The 14347-nt window shown below is 45.0% G+C and overlaps 2 protein-coding genes across 2 annotated transcripts; both read left to right on the forward strand.

Moving 5' to 3' along the window:
* The first annotated feature begins 721 nt into the window (after window positions 1–721).
* Window positions 722–5741, forward strand: alx3 (ALX homeobox 3). The gene is made up of 4 exons (XM_056423487.1): window positions 722–1094; window positions 4328–4599; window positions 4711–4836; window positions 5007–5741. Exons 1-4 carry the CDS (start codon window positions 743–745, stop codon window positions 5352–5354), a joined length of 1098 nt encoding a protein of 365 aa, XP_056279462.1. The 5' UTR covers window positions 722–742; the 3' UTR covers window positions 5355–5741.
* Window positions 5742–8617: 2876 nt separating this feature from the next.
* rbm15 (RNA binding motif protein 15) lies at window positions 8618–13264 on the forward strand. Its single transcript, XM_056422882.1, has one exon. The coding sequence runs from the start codon at window positions 8742–8744 to the stop codon at window positions 11289–11291; it is 2550 nt and encodes an 849-aa protein (XP_056278857.1). The 5' UTR covers window positions 8618–8741; the 3' UTR covers window positions 11292–13264.
* Window positions 13265–14347: the final 1083 nt, after the last annotated feature.

Here is a 14347-nt window from a genome sequence, read left to right on the forward strand (position 1 = left end):
ATGTGCTTTTCTGAAATAGCGGCAGAACGACACGTTTATTGACAGTAAAATAATAAATCGAAACCCAAAAGGGAAAGATGTATATATATATATATATATATATATATATATATATATATATATATATGACCACTGAATTAGGTAGAATGATTTAGTAAGTTAAAAGAAAGAAAGTCGGTCTGACAAAGAATACTGACAATAAAACATTAGGCCCACTCGTTTTGCCCGACTGTAACACCGGAAATAAACTATAGTAAAACGAAATGTACGTAAAAAAATACATACAAAACAGAAATAAATGAATAAATACAAACAGCATGACCTTCTTGGAAAAGTACTCGGCCAGTTGCTTAAACTGTTGCGTTGTGTTGTGAAACCGTGTCTGTTTCGTGACGAGGCGCATAACAGTGTATGGAATATGAATCAAGTGGTTAATTGGAGGGACAGAAACCAAACGTGATTGAATTTTTGGCGGATTATATCAGACGGCTGGATGCTGCAATAGACACCACACACAAACACACACATAAACACACACACACGCACACACACACACACACACACGCACACCTCTCTCTCTCTCTGACACACACACTCCAGCCCCGGTTTCACGGGTCTTTGTTTCTGATCTGTTAAATCCCACCCACTTGACATGGACCCAGTAGAGAAACAAACGGTCCCAGTCCGGCGCCCACACCAGCGCCCAGTCGCTGTTGTCTATACTGCCTGCTGGACGCGTACGATGGAAACAGAGAGTTGTTTGCCTTTCTCTTCGCAGACCAGCAGGAGGACGCCAGGTAACTCACCGAGACTGGAGCACAGCGGCCCCGGCTCCTTTCTCCCCTGCGATGAGCTGCAGAAAGCCTCGCATCTCCCGCCTCCTCTTCCCCACCGCCTCAGCCTGCGCGGGGACCTGTACGCCGCCGCCATGGGGAGGTTTGGGGATGCTGCGGCGGACTTTACGCACGGCGCTGCCTCCGCCAACCCGCCCGCCTCCCCGTCCAAACACAGCAAGTTCTTGGAGAGTATACACGAGGATCCAAAGGGGACAGCGATTAACGGCAAGCCGGCGTTTTATGACAACAGCTCGGAAGGTGAGTAAGAGAGAATTGATGTGTTATAAACTAAACTAAACTAACTGACGATGAGTAAAGGTCGGAGCAACAGCGATATCTTGACTTGTTTTTTCTGAAATATCTTTGAATTAATTAAAGCACAATTGCTCGACAATACAATGGATTTTAATAAGTAATCTTCTTTTTTCTTTTAAATGAAAGTATAGTCTTGCCAAAATGTCGGAGGTGTGGAAGTGCATGAGCAATTCCCCTCCAATTCTGACATTTTACATTAATTATTCTAAATAATAGGCGGGGGTCAAAAAAAGAAGAATGAATGGAGGTATCGCACACGGCAATAATCTTTATCCCTGTTTAATGTAGAAATAAATTAATTAATATAAATCCAGAGGATCAGTTTTTCAATAAGGCAGTTTCTTTTTGCAGTTTTCAGTTTTCAGGTTTGCATGTGTGATTTCAACTAATAATTATACAAAAGTGTTGATTGATTTTTATTGGCTATTCAAATGAAGACATGGTTGTGATAAAAATGTCAACAAGTTATCTTTCACTTGACAGACCTTGATTTAAAGTCAAAGAGGTTAAAGGTCATCCTGACAGCCGGTTGGGTGTCACATGGCTACCAGTCAGTTATCAGGGCTATTGATACATTTTAGTCCTGGCACTCATTTTTAAAATTGCTTCATATTCTTTTTATGAGCACGTTTTGTAAAACACATCCGAATTGACCTTGAATTTGTGCTCAAAAACCGTCGGACATAACAGCCTAAATGTCCATATGGGAATCAATAGGGGAAGCAATGCCTGCATGTTGAACCGAAGCCTGAAGAAATGATGTTGTCTTTCACTTTATTTATTGGTGTTGATGATTCTGCAAAGCAACAGAGGATATGAGAGCTGATAAGGCCTTTGTGAGATCTCCAGAATAATATACAGATTGATTCATGTCTGCCCAAGACAAATATACATTTCTGTCCACAAGTAGTTCTGATAATGATTTCAGCTGCATGTCCGGTTTGAACGTGGACTTTTAGTACTTTGCTTTGAAATATAATTAACATTTTAAAAAGTCATGGTTTCCTCTATTGCGGACACACACACACACACACACACACACACACACACACACACACACACACACACACACACACACACACACACACACACACACACGCATGCTTGTGCACTGACAATTGTTCAGCTTAATTAATTTGATACATTACAAGTTAATAGGGTTGCATGCATGTGCAGAATAGATACTGTGTGTGTCTGTGTGTGTGTGTGTGTGTGTGTCTGCTTGTGTGTACCCACTCTCCATGTGTTTGTTTTGGGTTCGTTCAGCTTGAAAGGAAGACATGTCTTCCTGTTTTGTCTGCAGTGGGATGAACGTTTGTTGATGGTGGGCCGGCCAACACATTTAAAACCCTTCAACCCTTCTTTGCAATTGCAAGTCTTAATTTAGTTTGCAATGTTGTTGTTTGCAATAAATTAGTGCAATAATACATAATTGGCTTAATTTGATTAATGGGTGAGTTGATATTTTTTAGAAATAATCAGGAGTCAGCATGTCTAAAATATTTAGTGCTTGAATATCAATATAAAGAAGTTTGATGCTATATCTGCCACAATATAGCCCAGACAAAAGATATCCATGAGAAGAATATATTTCTTACCTTATTCAAAATTATTGATATAGAAATATGCTGCACACTTAAATACATATATTTTTTTCCATCAAATTTCATTTTGATCCTCGCCCACTATTTAAATCCTTTTGTGAACTCGGCCGCATAAACTCAGTTCCAAACCTTAATTCTTCGTTAGAGGCTGAGATAGCTTTATTTTCTTCATTTGTATTATTCATCTGCTATAACCAGAGAAGATGAATTTAAAATCAATACATATTATTTTTATGTTAAAGAAAGCAGACGAAACATGTTTTAAAAGACTCATGCCGTTTTGAGCTCATTTTAAACCGTAATGTAGCAAGAGACCTAGAAAAGAAGTAGCTTAAATTTCTACCACGACCATTTCAGTGTTTAAGACTTAATCCTAAACTCACAGCACAATATTCCTACTCATACATTTTGAATTTATCCTCTATTTGCCTTTTCTTGAATGTCACATAGATCTCCTGCTCTGCAGGCAGAGCGGATGTGGCTGTTTGACAGAGTAAAAGCTATACAACGTCTGCCGGCCCCATGTTTGATATCTTAACAGAGAACAGTTGAGCTTGAACTGAGGCGTGAGGTGCAGATCTAATGGACACACGGAAACCAATGCTGCAATGAGAAGTGCTCTCCGTTGGGCCCCATATTGAATTAGGAGAAAAGCAAAGTAATGGCTACCCCATGAGTGAGTGGATGCAGTGAGATGGAGAGTGATTTTGTTTTGGTGCTCAGGGTTAAATGTAATGAACATGGACAACAACATCTAAACTCTGCAGGGGGGAACGGGCCTGGTCTGGTAACAGGAAGTGCTTTATCAGATCTATATATTTGTCATGCAATCCTGTGCTTTATCCTAATTTTCTAACTCTTCATGTTAATATTGTGACATGAACATTGCAATCTGTTACCATGTAATGAATTAGTATGTTTGTTTGGAAAGTGAACCTAAACATTTATTCTATGATCATTTTATTTATTATCCAAATGTCACAAATCAAATGGTGATTTTTTACTGACTGCTTTGTGGTTTTAAATCAAACCAACTCCCTGATGGGATGTCAGAGCGAATTTGATTAAATCACAGTTCGGCTAAATTAGTGTTGTGTGTTTTCTCAGCATCACAGTTCAGCATCTGATGGTAGTTTGAGTTTGGTAATTGAGAAGCATAAAAAACAAGCAAGAGATTAATGGATTTTCTGTCAGAATGTTTGATGTGATCTCTTGCTTATTTTCCTCATTAGTGAAGGTAAGTAAGCTCAAGGTATAAATATTAATCGGTGTTACCCTGTAGAAGGCCGCTGGTTTGTTCCTGATGGTTCTCACGGTCCCACACAGGTTATCTTCAACCTCACAAAACCATAAACAATATATGTTTAAATTGTATTTAACTTTTATCAAACCACAATGATTGTCTTCAAAAGGAAACTGATTTCAGAAAGTATTTCATGAAGGATCACATTTCATTTATTGCCAGAATCTTAATCAGAAGTTCATGTCTGCAAAATCTGAACTAAAACCAGGACCCTAAAAAATGTGTGGTACCGTAAAGAAAAGCCATCTAAAACCCTCTATGTGTCTCAGGCAGAGAGAAAGGAGGTCCAAAGCCCATGGGCTATCCTGGCATTGGCACAGACTGTTGCGGCAAGCTGAAGGAGCCGGGTGCCGGTTTGGGGGACTCCATCGCCGACTCCATCGACTTATCGGGCAAGAACAAAAAACGTCGCAATCGTACCACCTTCAGCACCTTTCAGCTGGAGGAGCTGGAGAAAGTGTTCCAGAAGACGCACTACCCTGACGTGTACGCCCGGGAGCAGCTGGCCCTGAGGACCGAGCTCACCGAGGCTCGGGTTCAGGTGTGTGTTCAGGCAACATGAATTACACCTTTTTGTTTCGTCACTATCAGCAGAAGAAAGTTCACGACCTGAACAAGACCTGTTGTCGTCCCACACTATTGTATCTGAAAGGTTTGGTTCCAGAATCGTAGAGCCAAGTGGAGGAAACGGGAACGTTATGGAAAGATCCAGGAAGTCCGCAACCACTTTGCAGCTACTTACGATATCTCTCTTCTCCCTCGGCATGATGCATACCAGGTAGGCCGCCGCAGACCTCACATGACGTACATGTGTTACTGGAAACTGTCGAAATGACTGTTTAGTTTTTCAAGCTCAATCCGACCTACGCAGATATTGTCTCTTGATTTGGAGTTCATGGCAAAGTACGAACTGCATAATGTGTCCTATCCTGAATCTCTCCCCGTCAGATGCAGGGCAACCTGTGGCCCGGGGCCGCTTCAGGAGGAGGCGGTGGTTCAGGTGCCGGCTGTGTCCTCGGAGCGGACTCCATCCCCTCGTCCTGCATGAGTCCATACCCTCACCCCCACAGCAATCTGCAGGGCTTCATGGGCATGCCTCCATCACCCAGCCATCCCCATCACCACCACCCGCCTCACCATCCAGGCATCAACGGCCTCTATTCACTCCACAGCTTTCCAGGAGCCCTCGGGCCCCCTTCCATGGAGGGGCCTGAGACTGACTACAAGCCGACGGGCCTTGTGGCGCTGCGTATGAAAGCCAAAGAGCCAGGCAGCATCCTCTCCTGGCCTACATGACCACAACAGTGCCAGAACCCCATTATGCACTGACTGAGCCAAAGCTTATTACATTCCTGAACCATAAACAGTCCCCGATGTACACACCCACCTCAGCGTATGACTCAAAGCCTCCGAACATTTATGTAAACTTGGACACTTTTCACAATTCAGAAGATCTTGGAATATGAATTTCATGAACATTGAGGGCAACTTGAGCCTCCAGCATGAAAACCCAGTGTATTCATAGGAACTTTGTTGTTTCCAGTTGTAGTTTGACATCACATTGCTGAGACCAAAGACAAACAATTATTTAAGCATGTAAAAATTGTAATTATCATTTTAATCATTGTTTTTTGTGTCTGTTGTGCTTTATAGTGTGACCAGTAATAAAGGCCTCCATCTAAATACCGTTTTTTTTTCCAGTAGGGAACTATTTTGGCAAAAAGATATGAAGAAAACAGAAATAAAACTATTTCAGACGGAATTATTTTAGGCTCGATGTGACTGAAGTCTGTGTCACATATTTAACTGGGAATGTTGTTGTGAGGCAAACAATGGTTCACAGGCTGTGGTTGCCATAAACACAAAGATTTCTGCTGTGCGGGAAGTGAACTTTTTTCTTCTTCGGGAAGCCCACAGTACATGTGCAGCATACTTGGCCTCACTTCAAGAGGCCTTCAGGTGGCACCTCGTGCATCAGGAGCAAGAGGCAGGTTCATTAATGCAACGTTAACTGAGCAACCACACTCCAGTATTGATGATAAAGTAAGCCTTCTTCCCATTGAGCCATTTCTCATTCACATCTGGCGTCAGTGGTAAACCCGACCAACTGAGTAATGGCTTACAGTTTAATAGAAGCAATTGGGGTTACCATGGCCCAGAGTGTGTTTTGTTTGCTAATAGCACTGAAGCTAGTTCCTCTGCTTCCTACTTTTATTTATGAATACTTATCCATACGGTGTCTTTTAAAAGTCAAATATGATCAATATAAATCTGTGGCATGCTTAGTCTCGCATGTATTCCAAATGCATTCCTAATAGTTGTTTTCAGGAAGTCTCCTTGTTGTGCTTTGCCCCAAACAATTTACTTTATTGACAAGGAAACAACTGAATTGCACGGTACCATCCCATCTGGTGTAAATTACTAAATACCACCATATTAATGTCAGATGTGCAAACATTTACATCTGTCAGAGATTGAGAATGCGAGTTGAATTGAGAAAAAAGAAAGTTCCTCCTGTGAACAAAGCCGTTCCAAGCTCCACTTACTCCCCAGAAATGAGCATGGTTTACGGGAGAAGGTACTGGCTCTGCTTCCCCTTTGCTTGCTTCACATGACAGCCATGCCGGGGCGGATCAGCTGCCATTCCCCGAGTCTGTGCCGGGGTTTTGTGTGAGCCACTAACATGTGGTTCCAATAGAAAATTGCACAAACCCATCAGAAACACTTTCCACACCCACAGCTTCAAATTCCAGCCAGGCCCTGGGAGACGGCAGCCCTTACTGCAGCTACATAGTCTCCTGATTAAATCCCAGATTAAGTGGAGAAGATAAGGAGACCTGTCAGGAGGGATAAGGGATTGAGGAGATGGCCATCTTTAGGAAAGCTGAAGAAATAGCAGATGGTGGCTCAGCGCTCATTTTTAGTATTTATTTTGTAGGTAGGGAGCAGGTTAATCAAATCTGCCAAAACAAAAGAGGAAACTCAGTGGTTTAGTTAATCTAATATGTTAACTCTTGAACACTGTGAGGACAGTTGTAAAGGAATAGATAACAATTATAAATGCAGTATGGTTTAGTCCAAAACAGGACCAAAACTAATGGCCTCTTCTTACAATAGGCAACCATACGTTTTGATTAAGTTGTCATTTAAGTTACAGTGGTATGGTATGCGCTTTGATCTGTATTGGCTCAATATGTCAGGCTGGAAAGGCCTCATACGATCTGTCAGAAATGAAAAATGTTGAGTTAAGAGTGCACGATGCTGGGGCAGTTATTAACTAAGCATCACTTTGTGTGTAAGGGTCATCGGGTGAAGACTGTCATTTGAGTTGGAAAATTACTATACCCTTTGCCTCATTAATGGACACAAAAAATAATAATTCTGATTTAATGCTCATTAAAATCTGTAAAGCTGCCTGCTGGCCACTGCTCTACACTTTGATCTCAACAAGATTGATCTTGGCCTTGAAGTGCAGCTATTGTGACACAACAGATCCTTGCATTTGAAGTCGTCAGACAGCATTAACAGTTGCCACTAAGCTAAACAATGTGGTTGCACACTGCCGCCATCTCGGTACCGCATTAAACATGAAGTGAGTCGAGTTCAACACAGCCTGTCATGAAGTATTAAGCTGCTTCAAGACATTGAACTTAATGTAACAGTTCATAATTTGAAGGATACAAAAAAAAGTTGCCACACTGAGATGACTATTTGCATTTAATTGTGAAGTGTGCACAACATGCTACACCTATATATCCAGAGGTGCATACAGTGGTAGAAACAATAAATCCAGCGATGTGTTATGATATTTCAGTATGATTCAAACATACCTTTGACTTTGAAATGGGTGGTAAATAACTCCAATAAAGGACAAGAAAAGGACAAATCCTGGTCTACTTTAATTTCGCTTCTTATCTCAAAAAAGGAAAGTCTTGGAACTAAAAGTAACAGTGATTAGATGTAACACATCAACATGCTTAAAATATATCCAATTAACCTACAATACAAGTACGACTGGAGCTTGGCAACTGTATGCCTATGAAAAAAATGCACAGAAGAGCCATGGGTCTATCCAAGGTCATTTTTAAGGATAAGTAACTTATAGTGTGCTACTGGAGCCTTTCAGCTCCTGTTCAAATGCTGCCACCTTGTGGATATGGTCGAGCTATGTAACACGAGAGACACATTTTACATAAATATAATAGTTAAGTACTTTGACTGGAGATGGACAAAAACGTAGTCCTGCGATAAATTATAAATCTTTAGATAAATAGTACCTTTTTGCGCTTATAATGTCTAGTATTGAGAGGTGTTGACTTATAGCAGGCCACATTGAGTGTGTTCGTATTTTGTTTTAATTTACAGCTAATTGCTTATTGGTCCAGTTATTTCTTCCGGAGAATTAACTTAGTTCCAAACATGAACAGGCACAAATATACATTCACATTTAAATGTCCCGGTGGATGATTGACGTGAGTTTATACACTTCCACCCTGTTTTTTCGACCAATAAGGACACAGGGGCGGGCCTTCGGGTTAATCTGTACAAAATGGCGACTGTTGTTGTTTTGCCGCTGGCTCAGTGAATAAATCGGTTTTTCATTTTAACAATTTTCTGCACTCAATTGCAGAAACGGCAACAACGGGCTCCGGTGTCCCAAGGGTCGGCTCCGTGTGGACTGAAATGAAAGGTAAAGAGCGGTCGCCGATCAAAAAACGCTCCCGGGCCTTGGACGACATACGAGACAGGGGAGGAGGATGCCACCCGACCAGCAAGAAAATGGGGGCTCTCGCGGTTTCTAGTGGGAGTAATAATGGAAATAACCCGGCAAAAAGCGACGGCAGCTCGACGAGAAGGAGTTTACTCGGCGAGAAAAGAGAGCGAGATTTTGACGGTCACAGTCGGCCCGGGAATAACCACAGCTGTCAGTCCGCTGCCGCCAGCTCCATCGGGAAGCCCCACAGCCTGAGCCTGACGCTGGACCTGGCCTCCGCGAGGACCGCTTTGCGGGCGGAGCCGCGGGTGCAGCCGCCCAGCGTCGAGAGTGAGTACAAAACCCTCAAAATAAGCGACCTCGGCACCCAGCTGAGCGACGAGGACATAGAGGACGGACTTTTTCACGAGTTCAAAAAATTCGGCGACGTGAGCTTGAAGATAAGCCGGAGCAACGACGAGCGGATCGCCTTCGTGAATTTCCGGAAGCCGGAGGACGCGCGAGCTGCGAAGCACGCGAGGGGCCGGCTGGTGCTGTACGACCGGCCGCTGAAGATCGAGGCCGTGTACATCAACAGGAGGAGAAGCCGCTCCCCCGTGGAGAGGGACTTGTACGGGGCAGCTCATAGACATTTGCAGAGACCCCTCTCGCCCACCGGGCTCGGATACAGAGACTACCGGCTGCAGCAGCTGGCCATGGGGCGGCTGCCCCCTCCCCCGCCGCCCCCTCTGCCCAGAGACCTGGAGCGGGACCGGGAGTTCGCCCTGTTCGAGGCCCGGGCGCGACCCGCTTTCATTGCAGAGCGGGCAGCTTTTCGCGAAGAGGATTTTATATCTCCAGAAGATGACCAAAGAGCCAATAGGACGTTGTTTTTAGGAAATCTGGACATAACTGTTACAGAGGCGGACCTGAGGAGAGCTTTTGACCGGTTTGGGGTCATCACTGAAGTGGACATAAAAAGACCCACACGAGGACAAACCAGCACATATGGATTTCTGAAATTTGAGAATCTTGACATGGCTCACCGTGCTAAACTTAGTATGTCTGGCAAAATAGTCGGCCACAACCCCATAAAGATAGGTTATGGGAAAGCAACTCCCACCACGCGCCTGTGGGTGGGGGGACTCGGACCCTGGGTTCCTGTAGCTGCCTTAGCAAGAGAGTTTGATCGTTTTGGCACTATAAGGACCATTGACTACAGGAAGGGGGACACTTGGGCCTACATTCAGTATGAAAGTTTGGATGCCGCACAAGCGGCATGCACACACATGAGGGGCTTTCCGCTGGGAGGTCCAGAGAGAAGACTTCGAGTGGACTTTGCTGACACTGAGCACCGTTACCAGCAGCAGTTCCTGCAGCCTCTCCCAATTCCACCATTTGACATGGTGGCTGAGTCATTTGTCCACCGGGCCACACCTGAACCTCTGAGGGTCAGGGAACGGACTCCACCGCCCCTTCATTTCAGGGAAAGAGAACTCTTTCCTGGAACTGAGTGGCCCAATCCAGCTCTTCGTGACCGGGTACGGGCTTCACCCTTTGAGCCTCTAGAGCACTTGGAACGTGAACGGCGGGCACGAGAGCCCTGGTCATTGGAACGAGAGCTGCAGGGACGAGAACCTGCACGCAAGCGGCGATTGATGGAGGACGGACGCCATATCGACCACTCCCCCGACAGCACCGAGAGGACAGGAAGGCGGAGACGTGCTTCTCCAGATGGCAGTCCTGGAGGTAGCAGCAGAGACGGAGGGCGCTTCAGTGACCCGGAGCGCCCTCTGCGGGCCGAGAGACCCTCTCCTGCACGAGAACGTCACGGCAGCCTGGAAAGAAGTGTGGCTGAACGGAGGCTCAAAACCCAGAGTCTCTCCGACAAGGGGCCACCGAGCAGCAGCGTTTCTTCGGTCGTGGAGCGTAAGCGCAAAGCCGGCGACGGTGGCAAAGGGCCGGCCAAAAGAGAGCGTTCTGAGAACAACGCCAAGGGGGGCCAGCCGTCCAAACCAGACGGCACAAAACTCAGTTTGGCCTGGCATGGTATGCTGCTCCTCAAGAACAGCAACTTCCCGGCCAACATGCATCTGCTGGAGGGCGATCACAGCGTGGCCCGCGACCTGCTCACCGAGGGCACGTCAGGGCGACCGGTGGGCGAGCTCAAGATCACCCAGCGGCTCCGTCTGGACCAGCCCAAGCTGGACGAGGTGTCCCGGCGCATCAAGGTGGCGGGTCCCGGTGGCTACGCCATCCTGCTGGCGGTTCCCGGGCCAACGGAGGATTCGTCTTCATCTGACCCTGCAGCCTCGACTCAGCGGCCGCTTCGCAACCTGGTGTCCTACCTCAACCAAAAACAAGCCGCCGGAGTCATCAGCCTACCTGTGGGGGGGAGCCGGGATAAAGACAACACCGGGGTCCTTCATGCTTTCCCTCCCTGTGATTTCTCCCAGCAGTTCCTGGATTCCTCTGCCAAAGCTCTGGCTAAAAGTGAAGAGGACTATCTGGTCATGATTGTGGTCCGTGGAGCATCTTAAAAAAGAAAGAAAAAAGAAAAGAAAAAAATCTGAACACACACAAGTTCAAGTGGTGTAAAAAAAAAAAAAAAAAAAAATCTGCTTTATGTCAGTAACTATTGCATGCTGTGTTCTGCATTGTGGGGTACACTAGTATGGTTCTTGTGTTTGTATGCTACCATGTAATCCACTTAAATAACAAACCCTGCCCTCCGACTAAACTAAAAGGATGTGTGTATTTGAAATTATTTTTTAAAGGGTGTATGAATTGCTCACATTCATAAACCTGCAGTAATTCAGTCAAAACCTATGAATACAGTAGAATATGAGGAGCATTTGTTAAATACAGTTAATTTAAGAAGAGATTGGGCATATAGAAAAACAATGTTTTGGTTAATTTACAGGTTTAAAAACCGAGTTGTCCAACTGTACGACAATAACTAAATAATTTAGATTTGCAATGATTAGACACAATAACACCTCCACGACAATAGAACCACAAACAATGGCTTCACAAGCGTTATGCTCTAGTGCTGAGGCCACACCTCCCTGACTGTTGACAGCAGCTGAAATGCTTAAAGCTTAAAAAGGCTTCGTTAGTGTGTGGGCCACAGCATCGCCCCGATTGTACCGGTGTTATTGTGTCTACACCCTGTGTCGGCGTCCACATGAGGAGAATCAGAAAAACTGATTTGCAGGGAAATAATATTCCTACCACCATTTTTAAATTGAAGGTTCCCAGTAGAGGGGAGTGACTGGTTTGGTACTGCAGTTACTAAACCAATCAAGAGAAAGAATCCCGGTAACATTTTTAAGTGGCACAACTTTTCTCCAGCACAACATTCACTAGGCGACCGACCTGATGTCAACAAGATGGCTGAAGCAGTCTGGTGAATGGAGTGTGGCGGACCGCTATTTATGCAACGTGTTTGAACTTTGAGGCGCTCACACTGGCTCATACTCCATGTATGTGCGCTCAAAGTTGGAAAACATTTTTAAATTCCCCAGTTAACGCGTCTCTGACGGGCACATTTCAGTCACCTGTGTTGTGAATTCTGTTCTGGATTGGAGAGTATCTTTAGATAAAGGGTTCCTCAGTTTTGGGACATCAAATTGCAAGACAGCCAATGAAGTCAGTGTGTGTGTCTACTGGTAAACTCCATTGTTATGTCAACTCCATGTGGAATGCTGAATACTAACAGATGTGACCCTGTCGCCCAGGGAGCAGCCGTAACACAATACGCATAGCATAGTAAAGAAAATACTAACATGTCTTTCATATTTTTTACTTCATATTTTATTTTGTGCATCCCTACCTTTTTAGAAATGGTTGTGTAATGTGATATATGAAAAACTTCAGTAGTAATGGATAAAAAAAAAAAAGCTTAGAGTTTTGTGTTGTTTCATTTATTGCTCTGAAACCAGTAGGTCCTCAAATAATAATAATACTATTCAGTATCAGTAATATGTTGGTTCAAAGTTACAGAAACCTGCTCTTTGTTCAGTAAGTAGGTCTGAGTAATTTAAAGTTGTTAAACGTTCATGTTTTAATTTGACTTTAGAGGTATACATTGGACACTATTTAACTCTTGCCTGCCAACATGTTCCCCCACGGCCTACTTATTGCATTTTTGTTTTGCCATTGTATGTTTGTCATGCAATAGAACATGGCTGATTTATGTATTGAAAACATTAATATGTCAGAAAAAATTGTTGTTTGAACATCTCACCCACTTCAACGTTGGACTTAAGGAGACGAAGCCCTCTGCAGAGAAGGTGTTTGTGAGTCCTCACTAATGAGGCAACTTTTAAGTTGTGTATCCCGACTGCACCTGTGATGACTTCTGTTTTTAATGGAAAATTGAGCAATGTACACTTTGATGTCGTGGGAAAGGAAAATCCATAGAGCCCATGCGAAGCTGTTCACATACCTGCGAGTGCGTTTGGGCACTTAATGTGACCGATTATCAATAAATTGTTCATTTGAAGGGAAACATGTTTCTTCGATGGAAGTGAATAGAAGAAACACGCTGCCATACCTTAGTATGTTTCGACGGAGTTGTCACTTGATTTTGTTTTCGGCACACGAGGGAGACAATCTTTGTTTGTTTAGCGCCAGTGAAGAGAGACCCCTGTATCGCGTGAGGATCGCGGTTTGCTGACAGGCCCGCTCTGGGCTCCTAAGTGGCCCATCATAAATTACTCCCCCGTGAGTCTCTCGTCCCGTCAACGTTTCCTGTTGGCGCGTGAACACCGGAACGGGATCGAGGAGCCGCCGCCGCTGCCTGTTGTTTACAGCCAGCCTGCAGTGGGGAACGGTGGCGGATGCAGACCGCGGGGCAGTTGGGAGTCGAGGGCAGGAGCTGATGGCAGCGCGTGCCAGTAAGCTGTCGTCTCCCCTGCTCGTTTCTCTAAAGGTCTCATGTGCGCTGTTGCCGGTCCCGAAGAGGAGCTGAGGAAACCCCATCAGCGGCCGCCACGCACTCCACTCAGGAGCTTGTGGGTGGCACCGCTCTGCAGCGTCCGTCGCGGCTCCAGTTCAAGCTGAACCACTGGGGTGAATTGGTCATGATTATTCTTTGCCCGGTTATGATTTGATTTGACTTAATCAGGGATGAAGATTGGCCTCAGCTAGGAATATTGTTTGCCCCCATCGTGGTGTTCTCTGATTGAACCCTCACCGAGGAGACAAGCGGAAGAAGCGTGACGCTGTATCCCATCGTCATCTGAGGTCTGCTGCGGCGTGGAAGTGAAGTGCCGACAGGCCAGATTGTTTACCCTTTTTGACACTGCCGGAAGGAATCCACACTGCGGACCAAGACCCTCTCTCAAATTCCTCTAGGAGACCTGATTATTTTGCCAATGCCCTTTTATAAGTGGCCAAGAAAGTTTTCCATTTCCTCCTCCCATCCATTTTAATCAAACTAATGTGAAAACAAATGCTGTGTTCTGTGCTGAGACGGACCCGTCACTTCACGAGAGAAACATTGCCATCTTGAGGAGCGCGGAGCTGCTGCTTTCCTCTCCGTCCACCTGACCAGTCGCACCGGTGCACAGCAGGCGCCCGGCGGAGCTGC

This window comes from Pseudoliparis swirei, chromosome 9 (assembly GCF_029220125.1).
Source record: "Pseudoliparis swirei isolate HS2019 ecotype Mariana Trench chromosome 9, NWPU_hadal_v1, whole genome shotgun sequence".
NCBI lineage: Eukaryota > Metazoa > Chordata > Actinopteri > Perciformes > Liparidae > Pseudoliparis > Pseudoliparis swirei.